This window comes from Corvus brachyrhynchos, unplaced genomic scaffold (genome assembly GCF_000691975.1).
Source record: "Corvus brachyrhynchos isolate BGI_N302 unplaced genomic scaffold, ASM69197v1 scaffold21, whole genome shotgun sequence".
In the NCBI taxonomy this organism is placed as follows: domain Eukaryota; kingdom Metazoa; phylum Chordata; class Aves; order Passeriformes; family Corvidae; genus Corvus; species Corvus brachyrhynchos.
In genome coordinates, this window is record NW_008236924.1 from 2,843,756 (window position 1) to 2,865,488 (window position 21,733).

The following is a 21,733-nucleotide window of genomic DNA, read 5'->3' on the forward strand; positions in this document are numbered from 1 at the left end:
CGAGGCGTTTAACACAGACTTCTCATTAACCTGGTGCAAAATAAGGAAGGACAGTTCAGACACTTTCCTGCCCAAGTGAGGAGTTCCTCAGGGTTTTGTTTCCTGCTGCCCTTTGCTGGTGCCAGAGGGTTTGGCTGGGCCACAGCAATAATGTTTATTAGTTTGAGTGAGGTACTTGGAGCTACAGAAGTCGCCTGTGATTAAAAAGGATGTTTTTGTAAATACACTAATTGTACTTTAGGCTGTAGTCAGGGATCAATAGCTGCTGCATAACCTTATTAAAGAGAGGAGAAATATGAGTCCCCAACTACAGTGGGATCCTTCCTTTTGAAAGCCGTATTTTGTATATACTTATTAAGAGAAATCACAAATACTCACCGTGCCTACAGAATCTTCATTCTGAATTTGTTTCATGTGGAATCGAGTTGCTTTCTTTAGGCCAAACAGGAGTAGCTATGTCCTTTCATCATCAATTGATTTTATCTTTTTCATGTGCGGTGGCTGCCGCTGCTCCGCTTCTCTCGTGTATTCTGCAGTATGGATTTGTCCCCTGGGTTACTGGGGTGCCTCTGGCTGTTTTGAATTGAAATAATTTCTGACCAAATAGCATTGCTGAGTTCACACTAAAAGAACGTCGCTCCCTGCTCTGGAGTGGTGTTTGGGCTCAGCACATGGCTCACGAGAACCCCTTCCTAAAAATGACCAGCAGCCAAACCTGGTCATTCTCTGCAGACCCCTGCACAATCCACAGTTGCTCCCCTGGTCTCTACTTTATCTAGAATGGTAAGAATGTATTATCAGTGTGTGAGCATCAGCTGTGTGCTGCCCTGCCCTTCCTGAGCTCAGCAGTGTTGAATGGAGAAGGTCGGTGACCCATCTTGCACCTTGGGCACACTCGTGTCCCGTGAAGGGAGGAAATGGAAATGCAGAAGCTCCTTTGTGCTGGCAGGTGGTTCCTCTTTCTCATCTCTGTTTTAGGGAGGTTGAGAGCCCACAGATTTCACAGCCTCATTTCCAGGTTCTGCTGACAACTCTGAAGCTGGCAGTCCCTGTTCTGCTTCCCAGCTGAATTGGCGTTGGAGTGACTCACTGTAGAAAAGGAGCATTTTTGGGGCCAGACTTGTGAAAGCACCGTGTTAAAGGCGGAGCATTGCTGGTTTGAAAGGCAAAGTGGCAGCCACCATTTCATCTGTCCCAGGGGTTGCTGCTATAAATACGCACCCCAATACACACACACAGCCTTGCTGGCAAGGAAAATAATGCCCTGTTTCATTTCAGCTGCATGAGAACATTGTGTCCTTGGATAGAAGAAGCCAAACCTAAAAGCTTTTCTTTCACATGATGCCATGTGGCTTCAGGGCCATGCGGGAGATGAGGAAGCAGAAATGTGATTGCAGCCCAGTAACAGTCAAAAAGCAGACGAGTGGCCTGAAGAAAGCCTGAAAAACCAGAAGCACAGCTCAGTTCTTCAGAGAGGAGGAGCAAAAACCCCAGGGTGTGGGCAGGAGGTGCAGAAGGAGAGGAGCTTTGCCCTGGGTTAGGAAAACAGGAATAGGTGTCAGGAGCTTGGGACCCTCCTGGCAGTTTTTCCTCCAGCTGGAACTCAGCTGCAGTTCTGTTTCTTGTGTTGAGTTCACCTCAGTTCATGAGTTATCTCCTGCCTTTTGCAATACAAAAAGAAAAACACATTCTCTGCTTCCTTGCCTGGTTTCATGTCATTAAGGAAGGCTGTGGGAAGGCTGGCTGAGGACATGTCATAAAGTGGCACAAGGGAATCAAGCAAGAAAGTAAACTGAAAAACCCCAAAGTTAGGCCATCAAGGATCATAAAAGAGGTCGTAAAGCAGAGAGGAAGTGGTCTCCTGGTGAGCTGGAGAACAGCTGAGAGGGCTGGATAATGAAGGGATGTGCTGCTCTAAGGAGATGTTCCCTGCCAGTGAACTCAGAGAAAATCTGCTTATATTTGATATAATAAGGGCAAAAAGCAAGACACAAAGAGTTTTCACTGCTAGTGCTGAACTGTGTGGCAGTGATAAAAATATGTCATGTCCTGTCCACTTCCTTAAGTATTAGCATTTTAAAAGACAGAGAAAGAAGTAAAGTAAAATGTCAATTTAGGGGTTTTTTATTAAGGATTTGCTGTCTTAACTTTAATGAAGGAGTAATAAATATAAATGGAATTAATGGAAGGTTATTTAAGCTGTCTATTTTGATAGAAAATATGCAGTATCTTCTCCTGCAATGTCAGAGGTTAAAGATTATTACTGCTTCCTAAGGTTTCTGAAATTAAATTCTCTCTTATGACCCAAAACATATGATTGAAAATGTGTGCATGTGAAATGGTTTGTAATAAATTCATATTGCAATAAAAATCTCTTTGGAAAAACAGGATATCATACTTGAATCAGCTGAGGAGCTGATCTGTCTAGAGGGGGAAGCTTTTTTAGAAACCATTTTGGGAACTCAAATGCTGCCAGAAGGATCACCCAGAAAGCAAACAGGAACTTGTGGAAAGGTTCTGAGCATTCAGCCAGAGGTTGAAACCCAGAGTGCCCTGGGTTAAAACCTGACTTTAACAGGATCTTTTCTGCTTTATACACTTCTAATGAATTACAAATGACATTTCTGACAGAGCCTTTTAGGGTACAAAAATGCAGTCTTTCATAACTGCTGTTTGCTTCTGTCTAAAGCCTCCAAACCTCTCAGTACCAGATAATCAATTCTTGTTCCCCTGGAGCAGAAGGATCTGTGCTTGAAGCACAGTGGGAAAAGCCATTCCCAACTGTACAGTACCAGGAGATTTGGGCAATTCATCTCTGCTCCTCTCCAAATCCAAACCTGTGGGTGCAAATCCTACTGCAGGCACTGGATTAATTCACTAAAGCTTTTTGAACAGCAGGAACTTTGGCGGTGTGGGGTAACCATTATGGTGTTGGTGTTACTAATAATAGGGTGAATTCTGCGGGCAGAGCTTTGCCTTTATTCAAAGAACAGTTGCCCTGAAGTCACAAGGTAATGATGGCCCTACAGAGTTGTGTCCCTTGGTCACTTCTGTATAATTCGCTTCAGTATAAATGGATATTAATGGAAGGTTATTTAAGCTGATCATTTTGATAGAAAATAGGCAGTGTCTTCTCCTGCAATGCCAGAGGTGAAAGATTATTATTCTTCCTAAGGTTTCTGAAATTAAATTCTCTCTCTAATGACTCGACAGGTATGATTGAAAATGGGTGCGTGCAATCACACTGTGTGCAACCACGCTGCATGTGTTCCTGCAGGAACTGCACATCTGCAAACAATGCATGTCCTGAATGCAGCCCTGGGATCTGGTAGCTGCCTTAGCCTGGGCCTTGGCCCATCTGTTCCCTTCATACTTCCATAAATGCTCAGTTTTATCTATGTGGGATCAAGTTGATTCTCTCAAGAAGAGAATATATTGTCATTTACTTAGGCTCAGTTCCTCATCTCCACCACTGCTTTTAATCCTTTGCAAAAAATCCCAACAAAGTCTTACTGAAACCATCAAGGACAATACTGCTAAAGAGATGGAAAATGGAACACTAAATCTCTCCTAGTTCCTTTCCTGTCTTCCCTGCTTAGCATGTGACAAATTTTCTATAACACCCACTAAATATGTTGATTTTATGGGTTCTCAGTTGAACAGTAGGGCACCATTTAATCTCTCCATCCCTTGGCATTGTGCTGAACAGTGAGAGAGGACCAAGCAATGAATTTGTCAGAACGTTTTGCAGAGCTCTGAGGTGCACGGCATTCAAACAGCATCACACCAGGAGTCTAAATCTATGAGTCTAGAGGTTAGTTACAGATAGAAAGAATAAATCAAGCAATAAAGGATGCCTGTAAAAAAAGGCTGTTGCCTTTTAAATGAAGACACTTCAGAGTTCATCATAAACCTCTGACATACATTCAGTCACTCTGCTTGCTGTCACAGTCTGAAATATATTTGAAGGTGCCTGCATATTTTAAGCTGTAACCTCTAATAAACACATGCACATTTTCAATGATGTTGCATCATACCTTGAGAGCTGATGTGACTTGAAAGGGGAATCACTGCCAGGGAAATGGGAGCTCTGCAGGCAGAGGTGCTCAGAGACACATGAAAAGTGTTTCTGTGACTCACACAGTCTGTCAAAATGTCCATGCAATACCAAAGAGAGTGTTGGTTTCAAAACCATCCCTTTGAGGAAGCTCTCCTCCAGCTGGATGCCAGTTCCCAGTTTCCCAGTGAAGCAAAGCACAATTCCCTCAGTGTCTGGCTTTCCTAGGCCAGGCTGTGGGAGGTTCCAGCACTGGCCAACCTGCCAGTGGAACTGTCCTACAATAAACAATTATACAGCAAAATAAATGCTGGGTTTGGGTTGAATTTCCAGGGGGAAGAAAACAAAGATCTATATAAACAAAAGCAACATCTGGCTGCACTTCTAAAGCAATGAAAAGTGAAATTAGCCTTCAAGAGCCAGACTGAAATTTCAGCAGGGTCACTATAATGGTTCTCTTGCTTCTCAAATGGAGATTATGGCTCTCCTGAAAGAACAACTGCAAGACTTATGCAGGGCCAATACTTAAAATTGACCATCCCTTAATTTTTAGTGTCTGTCAGGAATTAATGGTGTGGCATTGATTTATGGAGCTGTCCAGACCACTTCCGCAGAGCTCCCTTCTTTGCAGAGATAAGTATTCTGGGAAGTTGCTGGTACGTTTGTTATCCATCAGGACCCGTCAGCCACTCTCCATATGGTTTGCTGCAGTCAGAAAAATGCAAAACTCTTCTTAAAAGTGTCATTTTCTACAGTTCAAGAAGTGCACTTTCTGAGAGACAGATTAACAGTAAAGCAGTAAGGCAATAATTATTATCAGTCTCTATTTCAAAAAGTAACTGAAGCCATTTGAGCACCTGAGAGATTAATATATTTAATCCTTTATTTTTCCAAATAGGATTATCCATACTGTATAAATTATCAGGGGGTTACAAGCTGGTCATTAAAAAAAAAAAAGAATTGGACAATTCTGGCGTTTTCTACTAATTGGAAAAATAGAGGGACCAAACCTAGAAAAAATGAAACAGCTGATGCTTTAAGTGCTTGTGGTCAATATAAGAATGTGCAGAGTTTGCAAATCTGACTCAGCTACTTGAAAAATGATGGGATCTACTTTCAGTGAAAGGCTGAGGCATGGAGAGGAGACTGGGGTGATCAATTATCCCATGAGAATAGTGCAGTGTCTCCCTGTGGAATGCCACCAAACTTCTCATAAAAAACCATGTAATCTTGGCTTCAAACATGTCAGCATTACCCTGCTTTTTTAACAGATCTATGCAAATATGTGTAAGTGCTGTATGTAGTAAGGGAGAAGTGGTGCCTTGGACTTGTTCCTTTATAGGCTTCTCTGTCTTCTGTTGGCATTAAAGCTACCACGATGCCAAACTTGGAAGAGTTTAAATATGTAAATTGGAGAGTGTACAAAGTATATGGATGGGTAGACTCAGTGTTGCTTTCCTTCTGAGTAATTACTGACTTACCTTGGATGGCAGAAGAGATCTTTTTAATTCCAAACCTGAATATACTCATGGAGATGGTGAAGCTGTTGTATTTGTGAGGGATATAACTTCGAGTGATCTCTTGGCGATGCTGGATTTGCCCCTGTGTGTTGGTGTAACTTCCCTTCTCCTGTGATGTGTGAGGCCCTGGTGGCTGGGGAGTTGAGGAGCAGCAGGGTGGATGGGCAGGCAGTGCACCCACAACCTGTGCTGGTGAGCTTTTCCTGCTCTGCCCTCTGCCAATATAAATATTCCTGAGCTGCTTTTGTATATACTCAGGCCACCAGCATGTGTGTAGGTTTTTCCTGAAACTCCACCATTTCTTATATTGAAATAGGAGAGTGTAGAGCTATTTGAGTTCTGTTTGTGTATTCACAGCACTGTGCTCAGGGAAAGTAAGAGCTGGGAGCAAGACAATCTGCATTCCTCTCCCTGAATCCATGTGGAGTTGGATGCCAGAGGTGTCCTGTTTCCACACCAAACTCCTGACAGCCTGCAGTGCACAATGCAGAATGGTACAGAAATAACCACACTGCCTTTGGCACTGAACAGGGACAATCCTGGCACCCTACAGCTTTGCATGGGATGGTTTAGGCTCTCATGTGTCTTGCTCCGGGTGGCAACATTCCCCATGGATCAGCCCTGCCTGCTCTGAGTGCTGTTCTGCTCCTCAGCAGCCAGGGCTCTCAGCACAAGGCTGACAGGCCCCACTGGTGACTCTGACATCTCCAGCAGCAGAAAGGACTGGTAAAACTTCCTCACAAGAGCTCACGGTCTCATTTGGCAAGCCTGGTGCCTGAAGTGTAGCCTAGTTCACTCTCTCAGTGGAAAGCAAATAGAAAAATCATTTTCGCAGTGCCCAGCAATGTTTATCTTCCAGGTTGGCTGGCCTGCAGTGACATTCGTGTCCCCAGAGCCTCTGAACTTAATCATTTCCAGTTGCTGCTTGCCTGCTTGAAGCGATCCTAGTCCACCCTCCACTGTGTTCCTCCTGCCAGTCACTATGGGAACAGCAATCAAAGCTCATATTTATGGCTCTGTAGATGTCCAAGGTCATGGGGCACAGGTCTAGTGGGAACAATTAAAACAGACCTGTCCAGTTATATCTCTTTAAGCTCTCCCCACATTACACCTCTAACTAGAGCAATAAAGTTAAAGCAGCATGACTGTCAGGATGTGGCTGCTTTATAGAAGATACCCTTTACAGAGATAAAGACACTCAGGATAATGTGGAAGCGTGCTAGGAGTGAAGTCTGCATCGCTGGATATAACCTGCCCCAGGTTTCATTCCACATCCATCCATGGCCAGAGCTGTGCCCAGCAGCCCTGGGCAGGTGTTCCCACTGGAGCAGTTCAGCTCTCTGCAGCTCCTGCCTTATCCACCACAGGGATGAAGTGGTTTGAACTCTTTTGAAGTGGCAGAGGATGTTTACTGTTGTTTGGGGGTTGTGTGGTTTCAGTGGTTTCACCCTGGGTACTCCATTACTGTCATCACCTGTAAACTAAAAATGGCAAATGTGCATTTTTAGGGTAACGGCAAATGTTGTTTATACCTGGTGACTTGCTCTATGGCAGAATACAGGGGGGGGAAAAGGACTGCAAGAATAATTGGAGTAAGATGGAGGGAAGAGCTGCAATGAACTTAACGTCTGAGGAAGATGGAAGTAATTATTTGGCAATTTCCAGGTTTTGTAAGAGGCAGCTATTTCTGTCTCCCTTCCTGTATCAGTCAGGGTCACTTTCCATTGAGGGACTTGTGTGATGGGACTCATGATCCCATTTGTCTGTGTTCTATTGGGTCTGGGGATGGAATAGGTTCCTTCCCTTGAGTGATGATGTAGTTTGTTACATAAGAATGAAAATCATTTAGGCCAGAAGATGCAGCAGCAGATACCACATGGAGGTGAGATAGAGTTACCTCCTTCACACGCAATGGGTGCAGAAAGATGCAACACCAGAATTTCAGAAACAGGCCAGCAGTCATGTAAATATCTTCACAAATCTCCAGGTTTTTTTAATAGTCGTGTTATATTAAATATATTCCCTTCTAATTCACAGCTAATTGAGTTTGGGTAGCCAGGGCATGTTTAGTTAATATTTTCTTACATAGGATTAGTTTTAAATGCTAGAGGTGGAAGAAGTTCTTACTGTGCATAATGCTGTGGGGACAAAGCTGTGTCCCAAGCAAACAGGAAGAGACAAAAGGAGAGCAGGCAGGATGTGCTGCAGTGGGCTCTCTGGTGATGTGCAGCAGGGCTGGGGCTCAGGCAGGAGAAAACCCAGATGGACTCCAGGCCACTGCATCTCCACCACTTCTAAATTGCTTTGAAATGCAAATATTTGCTGCCACGAAACACTGGGATGCTGGGATGGTGCATGGACATGGCAATGTGTTTTAGAAAAGCAGCTCAAAAAATACTGAAGTTTCCATTTTGAAGCTTTTCTCTGGCAGGATTAAGCTGTTCTCTGGCAAATGGATGCACATGGGCTGGGGTTGTGGGTTCTTCACCTTTCACTCTCCAAGTTTGGATCCAAACTGAAAAGTTGCGTTTTGATGTCTGGGCAACCTTAAAGTCTGACTGTGAAAAACGAAAGGATACATTGGAAAAATCTTTATCATTGATATTGAGAACATTCCTTATCCATCTTGAAAAGGGGAAGCAGAAGGTAACAACAAGCTTCAAGTGCCTCCTCCCTGCTGAGGAAACTTCTCTGAAGGAAGTTTTCTACTGCATTTCTCTGATACAGATATGTAGATTTTCTGAGCTCTGTATGGCAGGCTTGATAGGCAGTGTCAAAACAAGAGATGTGTTAGGTTGACTCATTCATGTGCTTTATCCCAGCTGAGTAACATTAGCAACTGGGAAGTGCTAGTGGGTTGGACTGGGAGGTCCAGAATTGAATGTGGCTCCTCAGTGTGGTGTGTGGGCGTGACACAAATGTTCTCATTTCCTTGGGACCAGCAGGTGAGGACTGGATTCCTTATTCTGGAGCTGGAATTAACCCCTTCTGGCTGCTGGGACGTGGGGGTGTGACCAGGAGTGCTGAGCTCTGGTGTTCCCCGTGCCAGGGGGGTGACAGGCCAGCCTTGCCACGGAGCCCTTCCCTGCTCTGGGGAGCAGGTGGCATTTGCAAACCTGGCAGATTGGCAGCTTCAAATGGTAAAAATCAAGACCTCTCTCACCCTTTGCCTCAAAGAACAGAAACAGCCCATCATTTTGAGGAGCAGGGAAGGCTCCAAGTCCCACCCTGCCCAGCTCGGTGGCTTTGGTTACTGACACAGAGGAAGACCAGGGCAGTAAATTTCACTGGGAAGGTTTTAGAAGTGATGGCCACACTATAAAAAAATTATCCTCGTTCCAGTTGCACTGGAGGAATCTGAACAGAGTTAAGTTCTTGCCTGTTTTATTTTTCTTCCTGTTACCTACCAAGCAGACAATCAGTAGTGTTAATGTGACTGCTGAGAGGTGCCATGGGGGTGCAGGCAATTCAGAAAAAGCAAGGCATTCCAGGGAAAAAAAAAATTATACCTGCAGCTTTGATCATTGTTGGTTTCTAAGACCATAAAAACCACCCACAATTCATATTTCTCTTGCAGTGTTTCTTCATTATTATTATTATTATTTTGTTTGGCTGTGCAAAGGGAGAATTGAGGTTAATTTTAAGGTCCAATTTCGTTTCTCTTGTGTTCCCAAGGTAACTCTATTGACTTCTTTTAAAGGCAGTACTTGGGAAGTCAGTGGGGTGAGATCTGTGCACCTGGGGGTATTCCCACCTCACAGGGACCATCTGGTGAAGTTCTTTGTGGAGGTGATGGCTCAGGGCTGTGCTTTGCAGCAGAGGGGGCAGTCTGTGAGGAAGTTTTCCAATGAGTTGGCTTGGATACTAGGAAAAATCAGCAGAAAAGAGCTGTCTGTACCACTTTGCTGTGCTGGGGAGAATTATTCCTCCTGGGCTGTGCTGAGTCATCCCCACCAGGCTTAATGAACCCAGGGGCCATTGGATGTACTCACCCATGGTCACAAAGGCACTTCATCTCAGGGCTGGAAATTGAAACCCAGTGGTTCAGCCACAAAGCCAGTTCTCTGCCTGCCTTCTTAAAATCAAAATAAAATAGTGTAAAATGAATTGAAAATCCCAGCCAAAAACCTGTTCTAGGAAGGGGTTGTGCCACTGAGTGGTACAGCAGCTTTTCTGACATCAGTTCTTTTTTGGTTTTTAATCTATTTCACTTCACCTCCATTTGACCTCTTCCATTAGCAACTGGAATTGTCTCTCTGTTATCTGCTAAAGAGACATCCAGGGGAGGTTATTACAGTCAAAATGCAGACTTGCCCAAGGAAACATGGAAGGAACCTTGCACGAGTCAAGAAATGTTGAACATACTCTCATTTTGCTGTGGTTGGCCCAAGGAGCAGGAGAAGAGCTTTCATGCCTTAAAATGAACAAGGTCAACAACTTACACAGTGGATGCCAGCAGCAGCACCATGGAACAAATCCCATAGCAAGAGGAGAGCCAAAAGAAGGAATCAGAGCTTTGTGAGACACACACCTGTGAGCAGCAGGGTTTCATGGCTGCCAGTTCCCACCAGGTGAGGCAGGACAGGGATGTCCCTCCCCTAGGAAGAGGGGGGTTCATGCCAGCAGGGCCATCTCCCAGCAGATGGTGAATTGCCACCAGCAGGCTCAATAGTATCTCTTGTAGTTAAGAAAAATATCATCTGGCATATCTGTCTTGAAAGATTGCCAAGCCTTACCTCTGAATGCATGTTTTACTCGGGAGTGATTATGTGCAAAAGATAAATAGAAAACAGTTTTGGTTTTAGCTGAAAATAAATTGATGCTAAGAATTTGCAAAACATCCTCTTCCCTGAATTAAAGTAGTCCCTTTGGAGACATCTCTGTACTCTCTTTTTCAGCAAGTTGGGCTTTTTTTTTTTTCCCTGATCTCTTTATCTCTCTGCTCCTTTCCTCCCTCCACCCACCCACAGAATTCCTTTGTTTTCTTCTCCACACCATTTCCCAAACTATTCTCTTCTGCATATTTGAAAGCAAGAAATTAGTTGGAAATCTCAAAGAGCTGTGAGATTTTCTGTTCTACACTATCAAAGAGCTTTGAGCCTGACTTGTTCAAATACTCCTCATCCCTCCCACTGCCCTTCCAAACTCCTCTGTGCCAAAAAGGTCACCGGGAGGAGCCCTGGGCCCCTCTCACAGTCTCTGCCCTTGGTGGTCTTGCCCATTCCTTGGCTTTGCTTCAGTGTTCCTCCCAAAGCAAGCCTGAGAACGAGTGATCTGGAGGAGAAAACATTCCCAACTCTGAGCAGGAGCCCAGCACTTTGGAAAAGAGGATGGTGCAGTATTGTTGCAAGATAATGGGCTGGATTTGAGGAGTTAGGATCATTTCTGTGCCCTTGCACATGCAGACATGGGACCATATTGCTGGTGTAACTTGTGACTGTGAAAGAGGCCACAGCCTTGGCATATGGACCCCTTCACATTTACAATTTAAGCACATTTACCATTTTTTAAAAGTCTACTGGGAACAGAAAATGGTACATCTTCTGCATAAAAATGAAAAGTAACTGAAAACTTGTTATATGCTCTATATAGCTCTGATCAGAGGGGGAAAGATGACTGCAGATTTGTGGTTGACAGCCTTCAGAAAAGGTTCAACAGAGTGTGAAAATTGACATTTAGCAAATAGCAATTCAGCCTTCATTTTTTGTGGAGCTGCTTGAAATAAACGGCAGGTTTTAAACAAAATGTTTGGTCAGTTGTTACATTGGATGTTGCTTGTCTCATTACTGCAGTTAATTAAAAGGGGGGACAATAAGTCAAAGCCAGCGTCAATAAGTTTGTTAATAAAGATTTAATATGGTGGAATCATTATAAATCGACTGTACAATGAATGGATATGCCACGGGAATGTGAGTGTCTGAAGGTCCATAAATGGGTTTTCAGAAATACCCATCAGGTTGCAGCCAATTTGTCATGCTAAATAAGCTCTTCAAATCCACTTAGGCAAGTGTGTACACGTTTCCAAAGGGTATCACCACTGAGTAGGTGATGCATACAGACACTCCTATTTTTTTCCAGCAGGTTTTTTTATTCTGCCATTCCAAATCCTTTTTAGCTTTGTTATCTCTGTATTTCTCACTGTAAGTGATTTACTATTAACACTGGTATGTTAGAAGGAATAGAATAAATCATCAGAGAAGAGAAAGAGTAAATCATCACTGCAGTGAGTGCTGGAGGCTGAGCCTGAGCACTACTCATGTGAGATTTTAATCCATCTGACCCTTTTCCTTTATGGCTGACCAAACAGCAGGTGAAAATCCCATGGCAGACAAACTTCAAAAATAATTTTAAAATTAAAATCTAGATTAACATCCCTTCTCTTCCTCAAGCAGTTCTGATCCAGGCTCTGATCCAGGAGACTGCAAGCTAATGACTGCAATATTTGCATAGCACTGCACCCCTGCCAGTAATCCTCTCATTGGAGTACACTGGGTTATCACAGGAAAAGCAATTTCTCTGTCAGGGATGACATGCTGGTCTGCTCTGCAGGATTTTCAACACTCTGAAAAACAGGAGAATAAGATGATAAAATTACACGATGCTGCCTTCTTTCAAAGTAAAGCAGAAGAGCAAATCATGAAAGTAGCAGAGATTTGGCCCAAATTCATCCAGGCACTGACTGCACATGACACTCACTCCAAAACAGAGCACGTGTGTTATGTTAACAAATACAAATTGTTCACCCAGCAAATTTCACCTGACTCAAGTATCCATCTTTTCATCATGTTTCATCATTTTAGCCTGACTCCGGTTTTGTCCTCCTGCCACCATCCAGCAGCCAGTGTAGACTTCAGGAAAAAGCTGATTGAAGCCTGAACCGTTGCCTCCAGGACAGCATCGCTGTCCCTGCACCAGTGGCTCAGGGTTGCTAGGAAATGCAGAGGCCCTACAGATCTCCTGTGTGATGTGTTCATCACCTCTGTGTGCCCTCTCAGGGCAGCACTTTGTCAGACACTGGGTAGCAAGCGGTGTCAGTGGCCCCGAGGAAGAGCCACAACACTCGGTTTCTATTTCTCTTTCTCCCCCCTGGCACAGTGACAGTGCATCAAGTTAATACCCAATCTTAGCAGCCTCTTCTGCAATTCTACTTGAAAGGGTTTCTTCCAATATATGCCTTTTAATTAGAAGCTTTCAACCTGTAATTAGAAACTTACACCAGCCCAACCTTTGTTTCTTAAAAAATGCATTTGTGGTTTAGGCAATTATGGTAACATGAAAAGTAATTATTTTTCTCCATGTACGAAATAAGCGTGGTCATTAATGCAGCCAACAGGAGGAGGAATTTATTTTCTTTCGATTTGTTTTAATTTATTGCAAGAAGTTACGTAGCAAGCAAAATAAATAGGTGGTTTAGGTAGTAGATGAGGTGTAACCTTTTGGTTTAGGGAGTGCAAGGAGGCTGTGGGCACTGGAATCACAAGCACAGCCACACTGCAATTCCAAGCCCCCTGCTTACCACAATGAAGAAATTTCCAGACTGCTATTTGAGCAGTTTTGACCCAGCTTATGTAACTGTTCAAGAAGCTGTGGTCAGGTTTTTATAATAAAAATAATTATTAAATAATTATATAAAAATATATTCAGTGCCAGCCAGTGGCATCGACAGCAGCCCTGTGCCTTGGTTAGAGCTCAGCCTGCCCTGTGATAATGTCATTTTCTGTCCCAATTCTGGGCATGCCAAGAGAGGGGGCATCTGTCCTTTGGTTCCCTGCAGCCAGAGCTGACTCTCTGTTCCTGAATTTCACAGTGTGGCTGGTTACTCTCAGAGATATCTTGGAATGGTTGGAGAGGACCTTCAAGATCATCTCATTTCACCCCCTGCCATGGGCAGGGACACCTCCCACTAGATCAGGTTGCTCCCAGCCCTGTCCAACTTGTCCCTACCATGTCAACAGACAGGACTCTCCCCTGTGGGCTGGGTTTTCTCAGTCCCACCCAGAACTGGTGTGGTTTATTAATCGAGGTGTGATCAGCAGTGCTCAGCAGCTCTGCCCAGCTCAGGATGAGGCTCCTGGCCACTCATCATCTTCCTCTGGCCACAGTCAGGTGCTGTCACATGGAGGTTTCCCACCACATGGCACACAGATGGCTCTGGGTGTCCCAGCTTGTCAGTTAAGGCTGAAAGATGGACCACCCCCAGGTGAGGAGAGGGACGTTGCAGTCATCTCTACACTTGGAATAGGAATAATTATTTTTACATCCCTGAATCCTTTCTCTGTCTGCTTAAACACATCATCTTTTTAAACTACATCTGTATTTACCATACATCATGTTCAACTATCTCCCAATTTCTATGATAATTTCCCTCCTTGATTTATAAGCAAGAGAATTTTTTTAATTATCCAGATGATTTTAATTTTCTCAGCCATACCTCCACTTCGTTAAACATTAATCTTGCACTTTTTTCTTAGACAATCTCTGCCCTTCACCACTTCTCCAGTTCATAATGAAACTAGATCTCAATAGTTTCACACTGTCATTTTTCTCCCTAGATTAATTTGATATCTTCTGCTTGATCTCAGGTTTTGTCTTCTAAATACTATATTTGGCTCCTGGTAAACTATTACAGAAATCACTCTGAATGTAAAAAAGGAAAAAAAAAAAAATACCCTAAGGCATTTAAGACAACTTTACATAATTACTTCGCCTTCAGCAGTTCCTGTGCTGTAGCATGGTAGGCAATCACAAAGAATTTACAATTGTGTTTTGACTGCTCCATGTTTTCCTAGTTTTACTGCTTTTTAGTGCTCTGAATAAGCCTCAGCGAGTGCAAAGTGTACTGAAGACTGCAACAGGGGATTTGCAGTGTGGTGGGAGGAACCATATGTTCAAACCTTTCCTGTTGCTGAGGAATGGCATTTTTTTGGAGGGAGGATGAAAGCTGGTTCTCACCTGCTTGGTGCTGCAAGACAGTACCCTACCTACAAATTCCTCTGATTACACACTTGTCTAGACCCTCTCAAATCTTTTAATCATTTTCCTGATGCTGGCTGTGACCTGCTTTGTGGGGGTTTCAAGCCGCTCCTGTTAGTTAGCCCTTCTCACAGAGTTGTGGTCTCTGAAGAGATAAGAAGATCTGTCCATTACATGGTCAGGAGAGTATTGTTTTAGCATGAACCCTCTTCAGGAAAAATTGGCTGAACACAGTACCCATAACTCAAACTGGGTGAAAAATGCACAAACTGGTCCATTGGGCTCTGAGATGAAGTTACCAAAACCAGCAGCAGATTTATTACACTGCTGGTGATGAAGCATTTCTTGAAGCTGTAAGAGCTGTATGTAAAAGAGAAGAAAGAAGAGTTGTAAACACTAGGTTCCCTATCCAAGGAAACAGCAAACCTTACAATCAAAGTTAGCACAAGGGTAGTTCCTTTCTCAACTTCTTTTTACCTTTCTCTTGGCTCAGCTTTGTTTAAAATCTCTTCAGCATCTGTGTTGCCCAAATACAGTGCAGAAGATTGTTGCACCCCCTGCCATTTGAACCAGACTTACCTCTAACTCAATTAGAAAACTGTAATTTCCAATAAAGCATCATTAGACCTCTGCACCTGTCAGGTCTCTGATAGATTTAGGTGGGTTTTGCTTGGGAATTAACCGTGGTTTGTGGAGATAGCTAAAATAATTTTCATTTACTGTTCACTGCATCACATTAGTAATTGCATAAGGTTTTGGACCCCCAGCCATAACGATCTCTTTCAGATTATGGCTGCACTGGAATTGTTACTTACTAGATTTGCAGCATGAGCACTGGAAACTTTATGGTGATGCACACTGTCAAACTAACCAGTATTTACAGCAATAGGAAGGGTTTACAATTGGATGACATGATAATAATATATCCTTGTTTACTTCTCTAATTAATGTTTCTAAAGAAAGTACCCTGGAAACCTTCCATAAGCAAGATTTATTTGTGTTGATTGAGACTGTAATCAGATGTCCCTATTCAAACAGTAATTGGTGTGCTTCATTAACATGTAATTGAAAACAAGATTTATGTCAGTGCTAGGCAATAAATATCAGGGATACATATTTTCTTATCAGTGATGATCTCTTCTGTAAGCTCTCAGAGTGCTTTCTGCTTTTGTGTTGCACCACTTATGTCATATTTTGTCAAAGTCATGGTGTCTCAGAAAAAGACACTGTGTGTTTTCCCCTTTGGGTTCCAACCTCTCGCTCTGATGTACCAAGGCCAGCCCCCTTTTTTTCTCTTTCCTGCTTTATATCAGACTCACTGTTCTTGCCATATTTTAGCCTATGCTTTTCTCATGAAATGACAATACCAGCAGGAAGGAGTTCTAGTGATGAGGGGTGAAGCTCAGGGCAGAGCCTTTTGGTCTTTGGGAGATGACAAGATTTTGTTTGAGCTTATGTTCAGTTGAGGTTTTCACCGGGCAAGTCCAGGCTCAACCTGTTGTTCCTCCTCCCAAACATTTTTCTGTTCCAATACAAGCCAAGACAATTAAAAAAGAAAAAATGTTTCTAAGCATTCTAAAAACAGAAACTAACCATGGCTTCTTTGCAATTCAGTAAAACCTAATTAACTTCCAGTTAATAGGGAGAGAAGCATTCTGTTTTGTTCTAGGAGTAGACATATATGAGATAACGCACAAATAATGAAGTCAGAAGTGTAAGTCACTGTGAATGGGTGATCCCATTGATTTCACTGAAACAAGGGAGTTAAAATTGAAAACAAATTTCAGCCCGAGATGCTGGTTCATTACCAGCAAATTGATGGAGCTCCGTGTTTACTTGCTGGCATAATTTACCAATTGTATGAGATGTAAGGAGGCACAGTGCTAACACTGGCTAATTTTATGCTCAACGTGAATCTTATGGCTGGTCAGATGGATACCATAAGAAATAATTAGAGTCATTAGAAGTAATGGGCTACAGCTGCAGTAATACATGCTCTATTCTCAGTCCAGAGGTTTCTAAGCAAAATTAAATTAGCTCCTTTTACCACAGTGCTGCATCATATGCTCCTCATCTCCTGAGCATGAACTTCTCTTTCCATTTCCATACTGCAAGCAGCGTTTATGCGCCACACAGAAAAAGCCCCAGGTAGGGACAAGGAATTCTGAAGCTTGAGGCCATTCCTTGTCAAAAAAAAAAAAAAAAGAAAAAAGAAAAAAGGAAGTAATAAAATGAGAACAATTCCAAAGTGGCAGCAGAAGGTCCTCAGCTCACACAAGCTCCTTTCACATGTTCAGGATCATCTCTCTGCTCTGCTGTAACCTTCGGTGCAAGGCACAGATTGCAAGTCACGTTTGCATCAGTGCTGGAGCTGGGTGAAGTTTCCCCCTGAACTACTTACATTAAATTTTACTTTTTAACAGAATTATGTCCACTCTGTTGGCAGAACATCAGCAGCCTCCAACCACAGGTGATACTGCCTTCACATCTTTGATACCCTCTTTTTTTCCCCAAATTCAAAAGGCTGTTTGTAAGAGTAAGGAAATTGCTGCGTTATCCTGGAGATGGTGAGGGGAGGGACAAGAAGGAAATAGATTCCATGGTACTGAAGTGATGAATGTGACTGTTTATGATGAAGGAAATAAAAACTAGAAATCTGGGTAAGTAATGATCTTTCCAAGTGAATGACTTTCTCCAGAACCACAATACAAACTCATGTGCTGATCTCCTTTAAATTACTGCTAAAGTTCCCAAAGCAAAGCAGGGATGACACTGAAAATTTTTTCTCCTTTGTTGAGTTTCAGGAGCACAAAATTTCCAGCAATTTCTGGGGGTTTTGGAGAGATCAGTTATCCATGTGCCAGCCATTTATCCCTGGCGATGGTAACTTCCCTGGCCTCAGTTATTGCAGTATCTAAATGCTTCACAACTGCTAATATATTTATCTTTCCATCCTCCCTATGGAATTGGGAAGTGCTATTACCTCTGTTGCAGAACTAAGAACTGAGATTAAGGGTCAGATTTGTTATGGCATTTAGGTGCTCAATGTGATTTTCGAAAGTGGCTAACACCCGTTGTAATAAGTGGAACTTGGAAACTTGGATAGTTCGGAAAATCCTGTTACTTGTGTCTTTTTTAAAAAAAATTTGGACTTACATGACACCTTGGGATCCAGAGGAGTAGTTCCCATGTTGTGGTGAGTCACCCAGACAGGAGAATGTCTCTTCATCCACCTCCTAGGAGATTGTAGGTGGGACAGGAGCGATTTCATGGCAGTAGCTTATCTCAGTGCTGAATTCAGCAAGCTGTAACTGTGCACAGCAGTGCATTTACCCTTCTTGCCCAGCTCTGTGAGAGAGGTCAAAATCCAGTCCTGCAAATACTGGAGCAAAAATAAGCAGCACCCATGGTCAATAAAAAGGGCTTATGTGCCAATTGCTGGGATGGAAAATTCAAGAGCAGGAGCAAATAATGAAACAATCTATATTCATGCAGCCACCTTTCCAGCCTACTGCTCTAAGTACAGGCTTACACCTCACCAGGAGATGGGAATCCCACTAAAAGCTCTGGAGTATCACACTGGAAAACAAATGTTGATTTTGAACAAATTATCTGTTCATCTCTAAATCATTTTCTTTCATTATTAGTCTTCAAATTGGTTCTGCTCTGGAAGGCAGAATTAGGTTTAAAAGCAGAGCATCTCTTAAATGCCTGCTTCAAATGAAAGTGTTCAGTAAACATTGCTCAAACCCCCATAAACTCAGCTGCTTGCTCTGGCTTTGCATAGATTTTGCAGCTCCTGGTTTATGGTCAGGTGTCTCAGGGATTTATTCAGGATATCAGAAAATAATCAAATGAAATCCCTTACAAACATATGCCCCTTAAATACCAAGGAAACAATTTTTAAGACCTTTCTGTCCTCTTTTACAGTAGCATAAATTGGGACAAGAGTCCCATGAAACAGATGGATTTACACCAGTGTGGGAACATGGAGGAGAGAGAAGAGTCAGGCACCAAACCACAGCACAAATACAAAGCCATGTGGGCTGCAGCCCAAGGTTTTCATTATTAGAAGAGCTGCACTTTGCTGTTGTAGTACTTTCAATCGTTTCCATAGTTTTAAGGTTCTGAAAAGATCTCTGGGCTTTAAAGTTGTACTTTCAGCATTAAAAGGTTGGGTTGGGGCTGACTCAGTGTGTCAGCAAGATTGCTGCTGTCTGAGGTAGTGAGGGGGGTGATGGAGCAGCAGCAAAGCCCCAGCTGTTGGGGTGTCCTTGTCCCACATCACACTGTGGGCTGTTGGGAGGTGCTGGATGGGGTCCTTTGTGCCTCCATGAGGAAAGAAGCTGTGCACGGATTAGAATGTGTCCAAAAATCACATGGGTTTCAAAAGTGTTTGTAAGATGTTGTTATTCCACTTCTTCAGGTGGAAGAGGGAGAACAACGCTGTCACTTCATTAGATGTGAAAGAGAATAAAACTTTGGGGCAGTGTTATCTAGGACACTCCAAATCCTTGGTAGCTTATTCAGAGCTTGAATTTGAACTCAGTTTGGTGTTCAGGGGACCTGTGTGCACAGGGAAAGATGTGCAAGAAGGTCCTCTCTCGATCCTCCCCCACCACGGGAAGACATCCAGGGATTTCCCAGCTCTCCTCACTCACCAGTAAAAGTGTGGGACTGGGAGGCTGCCCCTGTACAGAGCAGGAATTGAGTGCTGCTGCAAATCAGTGTGTTTGCACTGTGGTGTCTGAACACTGTTTTGCACTTAGGAGATTTATTTCTCAGTGGGTAGAAGAGCTAAAAGATTAACAGATGAACAAATATATTGAGACAGCCAGGACATCAAAGAAATTGGAGAGTCACTGAGATGCAGGAGAGCTGGAGAGTCACCTGGCCGTGTTCTTAGGAATTATTTTATCCTCAGATTAGCTCAGCTGTCTTGGGGTTTGGACACATCCTCTGGTGAATTTAGCTACATGATTTAGGATATAACTGGCCCCAGCTCTCTGCTGCTCCTCCTGAGCATCCTGCCTGGGGAGCAGAGGGAACATGTGCCTGCATTCCAGGCACTGCAGCACACATCCTGGGGGCTTAGGGCAAGCAGAGGGTCCTTTGTTTTTCAGGGCAAACACCAGCCTGTGAGGTACAGCAAGGGTGAGAGTGTACTGTATCCCTGGGCAGAAATCTCCAGGGAAAATACGGGTCAGACAGCTTTTTGTCCTCCGTGTGATCTGCAATTCAGTCAGGCAGGAAAAAAAAATGTGAGTTACAGCAATCCTAACCTCAGGTTCCTCATAGAGGAACCAGCTGAGGGCTGACAGTAGTGGAGGGAATCAAAAGAAGGTTTACATAGAATGTGGGTTCCCTGCAGGAAACAAAAAGCAGCTCAGAAGGGTTGTACAGAGGCTGCTAACCGAGACCATGCTCATTCCTTGGGCCACATATGCCTCAACTGCTCCCTGAAATTTAAATTTAGTTAAGTCAGCCAGGAAATTATGGATGAGTTTGGGGTCTGGAGGGAAAGATGTTCAAAAGCAGCAATATGAAGACACTGAAAAGAGGGAAAGTCGTAACTTGAAAAGTGCCACACAGAGGGAGCTGTGCCTGTGCTTTATTGAACTGTTGGCTGCAGTAAATACAGCTGAATTCCCTCAGTCTCCCATAATGTTGTCTCAGTACCAGCAGGAGTCCATTTAAGAATACACTTACTTGCACAAATGATTACATTTATGGAGAGCAGAGAAAGAGCTGATGCAGGCAAACCCTGAGAGCTGCCCAAGAGAGCTGGGGGTGGTGCTTTGGTCAGTGCTGCCAGCCCAAAACAGGCAAAGCAGAGGAGCTTCTGTTCTAGCCCTCCCATCTACTTCACCTGTAGAGGCCAGACTCTAGATTTGTGATGGTACAGTAAATAAATGGTCATAAAATCAACTAAGAGGATATTCCCAAAGAGAGAGAGTTGGTTTTTTATTACCATTTGCAATGCAGAGAGTAATGAGAGACTGTATTATAAGTAAGAAAGAGACAAGTATAATAGAAGACCTAAAACTGGATGATGAACAAGGAAGACTGAACCTTGTGCTTCTGCACTTTACAGCATTAACCCCAATTGCTGAAGTAAAAGGTCTGGCTGTGTAGCAGTGCTGTTACAGGGCTGTGCAGTGTATCCATGGTTAGGAGCAGCTGAAGCTGTGCAGAGCACATGGTCATGCCTGGTGTGATGTGAGCCTAGGACAGGAGACCACGAAGTCTGGGGTCTTCAGACTGATTGTTTTCATTGATTTTCTTGTATCCCTAAACCCTTCCAAACCTCACATTACAGGAAATCAGGAGAACTAATTTATTCCTGCTTGAAGAGTGGTTTGAGGAAGAGAAGCACTCGCTCTCCCTGTGTAGGTACTCAGCTTTGCTGATACCCCGTTAGCACTGATTAGGGAGAAATCTGAACTAGAAATAAGAGCAAGCTGACCATGGGGGCAGCTTTATTGTCCCTTTTCTCTTGGCCCAGCATAGCAAAGCTGGCGTGGAACGTTAGCAGATCAGATTTGTGGTGTGTTTCACCACACTGCATAAACGTTTTCCCCTGAAAGCAGGTGAGAATGTGAACATCAGCAGGGTCTCAGGTGCAGCACAGCAGCCTGAGCAGGAGCACTGAGCCCACGGGGCTGTGTAACCCCTCTGTGTTGCAGGCTGGAGTCGCCCACGCGCGCACTGGTGATGGAGGCTCCGAAGGGCATCGAGATCAACGCCGAGGCCGGCAGCCTGAAGGCCACGTGCAGGACAGAGCTCAGGCTGGAATCCAAAGATGGAGAGGTAAGTGATAAAACATCAAGCCCTGCAGCAAAGCCAAGCCAAGCCAAGGCACGGATCCCCTGCAGATCCGTAGCCCTGTGGGTCTCCAAGCTGCTGCGTTCGAGGTGCTGGTATGAAAGCTCGGGAGCAATGGGCTCTCCTGACTTCAGTGCTGCTCACTCTGATTGAACACATCCCATGCAAATGAGGCTCACTCCGTGGCAAAGGCTGATTCATTATTTTTAAAGTGCATGGATAATAGCATCTGTTGTTCCAGCAGATTTATGCAGCCGTTAAATGCACAGTACTCCTAAATTCTTTGTTCCCATGTCACGTTAAAATAAGATTTACTTGGCCAACATAATTAAATCTTTTATCATATATTTTTCTATAA

General features: G+C 43.6%; 1 protein-coding gene across 5 annotated transcripts in view; it reads left to right on the forward strand.

Moving 5' to 3' along the window:
- SGCD (sarcoglycan delta) overlaps positions 1-21,733 on the forward strand; it is a 259,400-nt gene that overhangs the window by 233,336 nt on the left and 4,331 nt on the right. For all 5 annotated transcript variants that reach the window (XM_017728137.1, XM_017728139.1, XM_017728138.1 and 2 more), the window contains one exon: positions 21,237-21,360. In XM_017728137.1, coding sequence (XP_017583626.1) covers positions 21,237-21,360 — 124 coding nt within the window. The remainder of the gene's footprint in view (positions 1-21,236; positions 21,361-21,733) is intronic.